The sequence below is a fragment of the Salvia splendens genome, chromosome 8 (genome assembly GCF_004379255.2).
Source record: "Salvia splendens isolate huo1 chromosome 8, SspV2, whole genome shotgun sequence".
Taxonomy (NCBI): Eukaryota; Viridiplantae; Streptophyta; class Magnoliopsida; order Lamiales; family Lamiaceae; genus Salvia; species Salvia splendens.
This window is the reverse complement of record NC_056039.1, coordinates 4,168,385-4,179,462: the sequence shown is the minus strand read 5'-3', so window position 1 is coordinate 4,179,462 and position 11,078 is coordinate 4,168,385. Positions and strand designations below refer to the sequence as shown.

At 33.5% G+C, this 11,078-nt stretch overlaps 2 protein-coding genes across 2 annotated transcripts; one reads left to right on the top strand and one right to left on the bottom strand.

Annotated features, from left to right (window-relative positions):
• Window positions 1–1,841: 1,841 nt before the first annotated feature.
• Window positions 1,842–5,442, top strand: LOC121743718 (ras-related protein Rab7-like). The gene is made up of 7 exons (XM_042137064.1): window positions 1,842–2,076; window positions 2,474–2,500; window positions 2,622–2,721; window positions 3,204–3,350; window positions 3,795–3,875; window positions 4,740–4,885; window positions 5,148–5,442. Exons 1-7 carry the CDS (start codon window positions 2,024–2,026, stop codon window positions 5,212–5,214), a joined length of 621 nt encoding a protein of 206 aa, XP_041992998.1. The 5' UTR covers window positions 1,842–2,023; the 3' UTR covers window positions 5,215–5,442.
• A 452-nt stretch (window positions 5,443–5,894) lies between these two features.
• On the bottom strand, window positions 5,895–7,451 carry LOC121744236 (organ-specific protein S2-like). The gene is made up of 2 exons (XM_042137718.1): window positions 7,393–7,451; window positions 5,895–7,025 (listed from the first exon to the last, which is right to left on the bottom strand). Exon 2 carries the CDS (start codon window positions 7,007–7,009, stop codon window positions 6,215–6,217), a length of 795 nt encoding a protein of 264 aa, XP_041993652.1. The 5' UTR covers window positions 7,010–7,025; window positions 7,393–7,451; the 3' UTR covers window positions 5,895–6,214.
• Window positions 7,452–11,078: the final 3,627 nt, after the last annotated feature.

Here is an 11,078-nt window from a genome sequence, read left to right as displayed (position 1 = left end):
TAATGATGAGTAGTAGAAATTTTAATCGATCTCTCTCTTTTCAATTCCAATTTAATACCATCAAACAGCAATTGACGATATTAATATAGTCTAAAAATTTGAGATAAAACTAATAACTTGAAAAAGTATGATAAAATTGATATTATTCCTGGATACTATTGATAAATTTAACATTATAATTGATGAGAAATGATTTGCTACATGAGAAAAAAAATTCATGTACTAGGTATACCAAAGTGTCAATCTTAGTTGGTATGTCCATTCAATTATTTTTGACATGTGGAATTGTATATAATCACCTTGATGGCCAAGCAAAGTATGGTAAATATGGTAAATGCACTAATATCACCTTCCAATTGTATATAATCACCTTCCAATTATTTTTCTAGATTACCTAACTATGATATCACCTTCCAATTGTATATAATCAATCCAGCTAGATGGACACACATAATGTGATATTTATGGAAATGTTCTTGCATCCTATAATTCCTATTTATAATAATTTTCGACCATATATACACAATACATGTATATATTTGCAATGAGAAGCTCCATCTATTATGTACGTAAAATTCATTGAGTACTTTTTTTAATAAGATTAAACTTTTTGATTGGTGATCTCTTTGATTACAGTAGTTTTATGTTTTTTAATTTAATTGTCATTTTCTAATTTTATCTACCGTATTTTGTTTCAAGAGAATTTTAGGTTTTATAAAAAAAATTTATCATTTACTGTATTTTGCTTTCAAATAATTTCCATTTTCAGTAGTTTTATTTTTATTAAATTTAATTGTCATTTTCTATTCTTCAAACCATCTTGTTAGTACTAACTAGTACCTTTGTATTTTAACATAATTAATAATTTTAATATAATTGATGTGTATAGTAAAATAAAACAAGAATTATATTATATATGTAGTAATTATTTATTTATGTGCAATATAGCTATCAATACAAAGGGAAAGCAGTCTCAATCATATAAATTGAAAATGTAATATGATAGTAATTTTTGTTAGTATCAACGTGAAGAGCTCATATTTTTAGGTAATATGTGCTAGTGTATATTATGCCCAAATTTGTTTATAATATAATTACCTAGAAGTATGAGATTCTTTCCAAATAACTCGTGATATTATTGCATTTACCATATTTTGCATGGCCATCTAGTTGGAAGGTGATTATATACAATTCCACATGTAAAAAAAATAATTGAATGGACATACCAACTAAGATTGACACTTTGGCATACCTAGTCCATGGTATACCTTATGTGGGCTCCTTATGTGAACATCACTCTCGTTTAACACACGTTTAACGTTGTTCTTTTCGATTTATATATTTAGTTTGATTCTAACACATTAAAAAATGTTATTGCAATTTTTAATTTCACAAAATTCAAAAAAATTAAAGCTCAATTTATTTTTTTAGTAATTTATTTAAAATTACAGAGAAAACGAGCACCTCAAGTTTTTTTAAATGAATTTTGTGAAATTAAAAATTGCAATAACATTTTTTAATGTATTAGAATTAAACTAAATATATAAATTGAAACAAACAATGCTAAACGTGCGTTCAATGAGAATAGTGGTCATATAAGAAGCCCACATAATATATATAGCATATCATTTCTTCATAATTGATTTAATAGTGTGATGTTATTCCTGGATACGATTGATATATTTAACAATATACGAGCACTTGATTTAACAAAATCAATACTCCTAGATCAAAATAAATAGGAATCCAATAAAAAGTAAAGTAATTATCCAAGTAGAAATTGTGTATATGGGAACCGAATATTCCGTAGAACGCCAGCTGGCGACATCCATGCCAACTGTTTTGTTGTGTAGTGAGAGAAAAAATTGAACTCAAGAGAGAGAAAGTGCAGTCATTGTTGAATCGAATCGAAACCCGGATTCAATTTGGATCGCCTGTCTGGCAACACGCCCGAAGAGAGAGAGAGACCTTTTCTCGAAGAAACTTTTAACGGGTCAAATTCCCAGCCAGAATTCCCGAAACCATGCCGTCTCGCAGAAGAGCTCTCCTCAAGGTCATCATCCTCGGCGATAGCGGGTGTGTTTTTCACTAAACTCGGTTGTTTATGTGTGAATTGGTGTGTGTATGGGAATTATCGCTGTTTCGGATTTGGTTTGTTTAATTTATACTTCTGCAGATGAAATTAATAAAATTAGGATGTTTGATTGATTCAATTCGGACTGATCTGGATTCAGGCGCATGAGTTTGGATCTCAAGCTCCGTGTAGATAAAACGGAGTGAAATTCGGATTTATGGCATGCCTCCTCTTTTAAAATAATACAAAGTCTGGCCCTTTGCTTCAGATGCAAAGCTAGATAATAATTTGCAAATCAGCAAAAGGAGGAGTGAAATTTGCTAATAATGACATGCCTATTTATGTGTGTTGTTATTTGATGGATAATTTGTTAATGTGTTTTGTCTATGTATTTTTCAGGGTCGGCAAGACCTCATTGATGAACCAGTATCCTCAACCCTACTCATTTATTTTAATAATTGCTGATGCAAAATGTAATCTACTGCTTCTGTTATGGAAACATGGTTCATGCTATTTGGCTTTTGTGTTCTTAACCTGTTGATTAAAGATATGTGAACAAGAAGTTTAGCAACCAGTACAAAGCTACAATTGGGGCAGATTTCTTGACAAAGGAAGTGCAGTTTGAGGATCGGCTTTTCACTTTGCAGGTATGTATGCAAGCTGCTAGTTTCATTATCTAACAATTATGGCACGTGACACCAGAACATGGAAACATAAATCTCAAGTTTCTTATCCATGTCCATAACATAGAAATAGTCTTGCTCCTCTGTAATATAGTTGGTTCTGACTTAGTTTCAGTCTCAGTCTCATTCTGATAAAGACTTGTTCTGAATGGGATGAGCAGTTAGATGCTAGAGCAGTTCTGTTTGATTTACACATCAGATTATGATAATAATAAACAAGGAGAGTATATTCTCCTTAATTTAAAGGTTTTAGCTTTAAATTTGGATTGTGAAAAATCAAACATACCTTGATAGAGTCATTAAGGGATCGCATCATACAGGTCACTTTAGACATTGGATATGTTATCAAAGTACTGATATTTGTAAATTGTTTGTCTTCATACTATGTGTAATGTGTCTCGTTATAATGCCTCTTATGCCCTATGCTTGTGTCTGTGTATAATTAGATATGGGATACAGCTGGCCAAGAAAGATTTCAAAGTCTTGGAGTTGCTTTTTATCGTGGTGCTGATTGCTGTGTGCTTGTCTATGACGTCAATGTCATGAAATCATTTGATAATCTTAATAACTGGAGGGAAGAGTTTTTGATTCAGGTATTTGCACTTTTTTTCTTCTGAGAATGCTCTCCTTCAAATAACTGCCCTTTCAAATCAATTCTAACCGAGGCCACTGATAACTAAAAAAACTAATTATATCTGTGCATCTTATCCTGCATCAACCCTCATTTCCTTAAGCATATTCCCTTATGATGGTTTAAATTAACAAAGACATCCTTTTTCTGCATTAAGAAAATAGACGGCTTATGTTAGCAGAGAAAGGGTAAGGATGTGAAGGCAGTCTAAGTTACTGCAACTTGAAATTCTTCATGACATTGCCAAATGTTACTCAAACATTGTTTAGCTCAGTTGTGTTGAAAGCCCTGAGTTTTTTTATGTTTCTGAAGAAAGGACTTTTCATCCTAATGCAATTGCAGAGTATCTCTATCCCATTAATGAAAAAAATGGAAACATACTAATGAAACATAATAATTTTTGCAGGCTAGCCCTTCTGATCCTGAAAATTTCCCATTTGTGGTGATCGGGAACAAGACTGACGTGGATGGTGGAAATAGTAGAGTGGTAAACTCCTCCTCCCCCCTTTTTTCTATATATATTGAGGTTCAGAGATGATCCCAGTGAAGCTACATGCACGTGGAATCCGAACTATATTAGACATTTTTGTGACATTTGAATATAATGTCCGAGTCACTAAAGTAATAGGGAAATGCATCACTGTGCTAAAGGCATTAGGACATCTTATCTGTGGTGGAATGGTTTGGACCTATAAATCTACATTTACATCTATTCATTTCTCTTACTTTCTGTGTTCCTTCCCTCGACCACGGAAAATCTTCAATAGATTCTTACCCACAAGTATGTTTATAAGTTACGTTCCCACTATGGCAAGGCAAAAATCGAAAGTCATTGTGGATAGTAAACAAAATTCTTTCACCGTCTCAATTAAAACACAAGGGAGGGAAGCTCATCCGCCCCAATCTCCTTGTTGATGTCTACTGCTGCCATTCATCCCCCTCACCACCTTTCCCTCTGTCAGCACCACCCCCTCCCCTAGGCCCTAACCCTGCCCTGTCCCAGTCAGTGCCTCCCCTTCCTTCCCCAGACCGGTGGTCCTTTCAGCTGCTGCTGCCTGTTTTTAAAAAGTAGACAGTGAAGTTTTAGAAGTAGGAGTATTTGCACCAAAATAGCCTTTTATAAATAGCTCATTAGTGATATTCATCAAAGTGAGATAAACTCAAGCACAGCTGATCTGGTATCCATTTGCATTCGATTTCGTATTTACTCAGTGCTTGTTGTACCATGATAAATACTGTTCAACCTATCTGTTTGGCAGACTGAGGTGGTGTGCTGTACCGTTTCCAATGCATAAACTGCGAATTTCTTTTAGATTGACGTTGTTTTACCTGCTTTAATTCCTTTACATAGGTATCTGAGAAAAAGGCCCGGGCTTGGTGTGCCTCAAAAGGGAATATTCCTTACTTTGAGACTTCTGCCAAGGAAGGCACCAATGTTGAAGAAGCCTTTCAGGTTATTGCAAAGAATGCCTTGAAGACTGGAGAAGAGGAAGAAGTGTGAGTACAAAATCCCATATCATCTCATCAAGTTGCATTTATATTTTAGCACCAACTCTATTAGACTTGTTCTGTTTCTCATAATGCTGTCAGAATGTTTCATTTAGTCGTGCGTGTGTTTTACTCTAAAAAAGTAAACTTCTCTGAAGTAATGACAGTTGTGTTAAAATTTGAAGCTTCACATGATCTCATGCATTTTACTGATCTCATAATTCTTGCACGACATATATCCTTCTTGCTAATATTCTTGATGATGATGAAGATACCTGCCGGACACAATTGATGTTGGTAACAGCGCCCAACAAAGGTCAACTGGATGCGAATGTTAATTGAGTACTACTATAATTTAGAAGTTCCCGGGATGCACCAGAACTCATCATTCTTATGTTTTTTGTGTTGCACTAAGTTCATGCGTGTATACTAGTGTTTGTATTGCAATTTCATTTTGTTATTTCCTGAGCTTGGACTTGGCTTGCTTTCCATGTGTACTGCTCTGATTTGGCAGAGCTGGATAGAACTTTTCAGTGAATTGAATTGATTGCAGTTTCTGTGTAAAACTCTTTCATCTTTAACATTTCTTTGTTAAGTTCTAGCCTCTGCTCTCCATGTTGAATACTTGGAACTTTAGTTCAGGAAAAGATAAGGGTGTTGATGATGACGGTTTGAACTAGAATATTTCTTTGTTAAGTTCTAGCCTCTGCTCTCCATGTCGAATACTTGAAACTTTAGTACAGGAAAAGATAATGGTGTTGATGATGACGGTTTGAACCAGAAAATCGAACCGATCTGATGATGAATACAAACATACCCGAGAGCTTTTAACTAAAATACACATTCCATGACAAACATGACTAAACTTAATTCGAAAATCATAGTCTTTATGCACCATTATACATTATTGCAGCAAGATCTGCCCTTCCGTAGCCAACTGCGCTGCCCATGCGGGCACCATTATACATTATAACTACCATTATACATTATAACTACATGGATAGGTGACATAAGAGCACACAATACAACTAAACTTCATACTGAAGATTCACTATCACTCATCACTGTATGCTGAAATATTAGGTCTTGGTTCAAACTTCAAAGTCTCCACTATTGGATTTCTCCTTAGAACTCACATCATATACTTTAGGCTTGATGAGATGTGGGTGTATGATGTTTGTAGATTTTTTCTCCTAATTATCTATCGTTATAACTTTGTCAAAATGACTGTATTAAATGTATATATTTATATTTCTGTGACATTAGGCCAACGTGTTTATGATTTAGGTTTACATAGCATCCCTATCCCCAGTTGAGATACTCTAGTAGGTAGCAATCTCATACTTTTGCATCATTAATAAAGAAGAAAATACTTACGTAAACAAGGTGAATTGTTTTAAAGCTAGATTGGTCTCCCCCGTATGATTTCTCTTTCTTTGAACTAACATCATCAGTATATGCTGAAACATTAGGTCTTGGTTCAAAGTCTTCTTCCCCATAAGATTTCTCCTTCTTTGAACTAACATCATCGGTATATGCTGAAACATTAGGCCTTGGCTCAAAGTCTTCCCCATAAGATTTCTCCTTCTTTGAACTAACATCATCAGTATATGCTGAAACGTTAGGTCTTGGCTCAAAGTCATTAGCATTTGATTTCTCCTTCTTGGAGCTAACGTCATCAGTGTATGCTGAAACATTAGGTCTTGGCTCAAAATTGTTAGCATTTGATTTCTCATCTCTAAGCTTTACATTGCCAACATAAGATGTAGCGGTAGGCTTAGGCTCAAAATCTCTCACAAACGATTTCTCATTTTTTGGCTTGAGATTACCAACATAAGACGTAGCACTAGGCCTAGGTTCAAAATCTCTCACAAAAGATTTATCATCATGAGGCTTGAGACGATCAACATAAGATGTAGCACTAGGTCTAGGCTCAAACTCTCTCACAAAAGCTAAATGGCTGACATGAGTACTAGTATGAACCCTTCTCTTAAAGTCATTTGCAAAAGATTCCTCATACTTAGGTTTGACATGGAAGATTGATGTCTCACCCACTGTGTGGCAGCCATTTCCTTCCGCTTTCTGATCCTTCGCAACGCCTTGCCAGTATTCCCCCTCCATCTTTTCTTGCATTGACACTGCAAGCTATCTGCATTTTTCGGACAACCCCATTGAGAAAATAAGCCGAGTAAGGTCAAAAACTACAACAAACTCATCATATAAACCCAAAAATTGGAAAATGGCCAATATTTAAGGGACAAATTTGTCATCTACATCTTAATCTTATGCTTCTATAATACTCTTCCATTCGCGTCTCTTGGCTTTAATTGAGACACTAAAAATGAGGACTCATTTGATGTATTTAAAAACACAAATAAACATTCTTGGTTGAATGAAAATGTCAACTAGTCAGTTCTACTTTTAGTGGAGCTCGAAACATATTGTTAAAAGTATAACGCATTAATAAAAAGCAAATGAGATCAATGTATTACAAGGCTTGATAGGAGTGGACATACCAGTGAAAGAAGGAGGAAGCTAGCTATAGTGTATCTCATTGCTATAATTTTAATCGGAATCTCTATTGGTGAGTTGGAATAGGGAAATCCTGTTTGCTATTTATAGGAAGAAAATAGGAAGACACAATCATAGATATATATTTTTAAAAAATGGTAGATGGAACCAAGGACACTCGATTATTGTGTATGATCAACATTGACAGAGACCAACAATAAGATATAAGCATATATGTATTTAAATATTTGGTAGCAGGATATCCATCTCTGTCGTCTAAATAATTGTCCAAGCAAATTGATATGGGTATGTGGTATCATTTGTGATATGGCTGTATCTACTTGATCAAAAGATAACCCTTTCTTATTGCAAGGGCCAATCAAGAGGTATTTGACTAAGAAAACTGAATTGTTTTTTGTTAAAGTTGTTTGTTTGCGCACGATATTGTTTGTCCATAAATGTCTATTGTATCACATGATAAAAAATTGTGTATGTAACGCGCTAATGAAATGAAAATAATATGGACACATACATGAAATTTTGATTTATTGCTTCAAATGAGTTAAAAAGTGTTAAAATCTCTCTATTGTCTCGTGTTGATTTGATAAATATCCCTTTTCATTTTTATAAAATTTGGACTATTTTTTTCCTAAAGAATTGATGGAATCACTAGTACATATGTCACAAGAGATATGTGAGATTTACACATATGAATAGAAATGTCAATCGAGACAAGCAAAGTCAGGGTAGCCATACTCGAGCTAATTGGATTTGAAATTGTCCGGCGAATTAATTGGGCTAAAAATTATGATGTAAAATAACAAATTTTTTTGGCAATTAGCAAGGGTAACTGGGCTGATTTGTAGGCACCTCAAAGGGTGGGACAACTGACCCAAGGATTTAAAGTTGCTCCAAGTTGCATAATTTTTTTTTGGCAATTACCAAGGGTGCACAATTTTTTTTTGGCAATTACCAAGGGTATCTGGGCCGATTTGTAGGCACCTAAAAGGGTGGAACAACTGACCCAAGGATTTAAAGTTGCTCCAAGTTGCTCCATACCCAGGGATCGATCCTCTGACCCCAACTGGCCGAAGGATTTAAAGTTGCTCTAAGTTGCTCCATACCCAAAGGCAGAGATCGATCCCCTGACCCTTAACCACAAAGGCAAGGATCGATCCCCTGACCATTTGGTTAAGGATGGACGAGTCCCATGCCACTCGACCACACTCCTTGGGTTAAAATAACAATTTTTTTATTGTTAAGGATCCCTATGTTTATAATTTACAAATAGATACAAATATTAAATCAGGAGAATTCATCAGTAGTCTTCTCTACATATTATCTCTCTTATTTTATATTTTTTCCACTTTAATTATTTATTAATATTATTTTTCCAAACGAGTACATAAAATAAAACGCATCTATTATAAGGTGGAACATATGGAGTATTTCTTAGAATGAACTTGAACTTTCCAATTTGTTTATACTCATATTACTGCTATCTACATTAAAAATAAACCGAAGTGCTAATTTTACTATTTTTGTTTAAATTTTCATTTTATTAAAGTTGTTATTAAAATGTTGAACAAGTAGTCACGTTGAAGAACAAACAATATATAGTTACAGTTAAGATCAACCCATCAGATTTCAGGTTAATTAGAGCTATTTGGATTGAGCATGCACTCTTGGTTTGAGCATGGATTTTAATTAACAAAATAATTAAAATATTGTTAGCGGAGAAGAAGTCTCACACCTCTTTACGAAAAAATGACTTTTAAAATTAGAAAGTGCATACTATTGTGAGTATGAACTAAGAAATAAAGAATATATATTTTTATGGGACGGAAGAAGTATAAATTTGTCGGTCTAAAAAAATTTGAACTCCAACTCTCTATATATTTTTATGGGACGAGAAATCAATTTGTCACGTTTGTTGTTTTCATTGTGACTGTGTTTCTTCTGCTTATTTTATTTTAATGCAAAGGTTGTTTGGAATTTGGAAATATCTATTTATTCTCGTACGCCATGAAATGCATAATTTTCGTCGCAAATCATGTGAATTCTCCTCATCAATGGCATTGTAAATATAATAATTTTCTTGAAGATAAATATCGCTATTTTATTACATATATTTTCAAATTATGTTATTCGTCTACAGAAAAAACGACACAAGCATCCGATCAATTTAAAATAAAATAACAACACATGGATTCCATATTAACTAGTAATAAAAATATTGCTACTATTGTTAGTCTACAATTAATCTATATTAAAGAATTTTTTACCCTAATTTATCGTGGTCTATATAATATTTCATTTTACATTATATAAATAGTTCAACCAATAACGTGTGTTTATATCCATAACTGAAATTATGTCAAAAATCAAAGCAAATCACAGTCATTGAATCTTGTGATGTAACCGTTAGATTAATGTCACGTGTCATCTAATAATGTAGATTGTGTAGTGTAATAATGTAGCTCGGCTAATAATGTAACACGTTTTAGTCTAATAATGTAGATTGTATAGTCTAATAATGTAGCTCAACCAATAATGTAACGCTTTTAGTGTAATAATGTAGCTCGGATATTATTATCACAGTCATTCAATCTAATGATCCAATGGCTAAGATTTGCTTTGATTTTTGACAAGATTTCACTTATAGACCATGGTGCACCCCTACCAAACAATACACTAGAAATCAACAAGTGTCAGGCTTAGCCTGATTTCATTACCTCAAAAAATGAAATCAACAAGTGAATGTAATGTATATCACGCGATTTATGAAGATTGACAGTATAAATAGGCAAAACTTATTGTATTAATATAATTTATTTTACTAGGTTATTTAAATTTTTTTTATCAAATGTATTTTATTTTATTAGGTCCTTATACAATTTTTTTTATTTCATTAGATTTTTATACTAATGCATTTTGAAGAGGCTAAAATAATTTCATTTTCACTAATTAATATTTATCATTTTTACTGGATCTTAACGTATATATAAATAAAATTTTAATAAACATATGATCTTAGTATAGAATAAACATATAACCACAAACGTAGTTCAGAAAATAAGAAGTTTTTTTATTTGCCATTTGAGTATACTTTAGGCTTAATGAGAGGTGGGTGTATGATGTTTTGTAGATTTTTTTATTAAATGTATATATTTATATTTCGGTACATTAGGCCAACGTGTTTACGATTTAGGTTTAGATAGCATCCCTATCCCCGATACTCAACTAGCTAGCAATCTCATACTTTATGGCGTGTTCAACTTACGTTATTTGAAATGTTCTGATTTAATTCCTGCAAGAATTGTGGCAGGATGGCCCACGAGCATGATTTTAATTCTTTGCGTTCGGTGAATATGGCCCACCATCATGGCTTTAAATTAGTTATTTTTGTTCAATTCTTGGCTCATCAGATTTGAATACTACGTTGTTTCACAGATTTAATTCTTGGCTAATACTGATGAACAGTGCGGGCTTTAGCCATAACTTGGGCTTGGCAGAAATAATTCACATAAACTAAACAAATGTTTTTGCACAGAATTGACCCCAAATCATGGCATAACTGGGAAGGTGAACACATAAATACCAAAATAGTTACGTAAACAAGGTGAGTTGTTTTAAAGCAAGATTGCAACTATAAAAACGAACATACCCAAGACTCAGAGCCAATACACAC

Bases quoted from the DNA above. Each gene is read 5' to 3' on its own strand.
- LOC121743718 (XM_042137064.1), top strand. From the start codon at position 2,024: ATGCCGTCTCGCAGAAGAGCTCTCCTCAAGGTCATCATCCTCGGCGAT. The intron at 2,722-3,203 runs GTATGTATGCAA...GTGTATAATTAG, and splicing joins ATCGGCTTTTCACTTTGCAG to ATATGGGATACAGCTGGCCA. The intron at 3,876-4,739 runs GTAAACTCCTCC...TCCTTTACATAG, and splicing joins ATGGTGGAAATAGTAGAGTG to GTATCTGAGAAAAAGGCCCG.
- LOC121744236 (XM_042137718.1), bottom strand. From the start codon at position 7,009: ATGCAAGAAAAGATGGAGGGGGAATACTGGCAAGGCGTTGCGAAGGAT.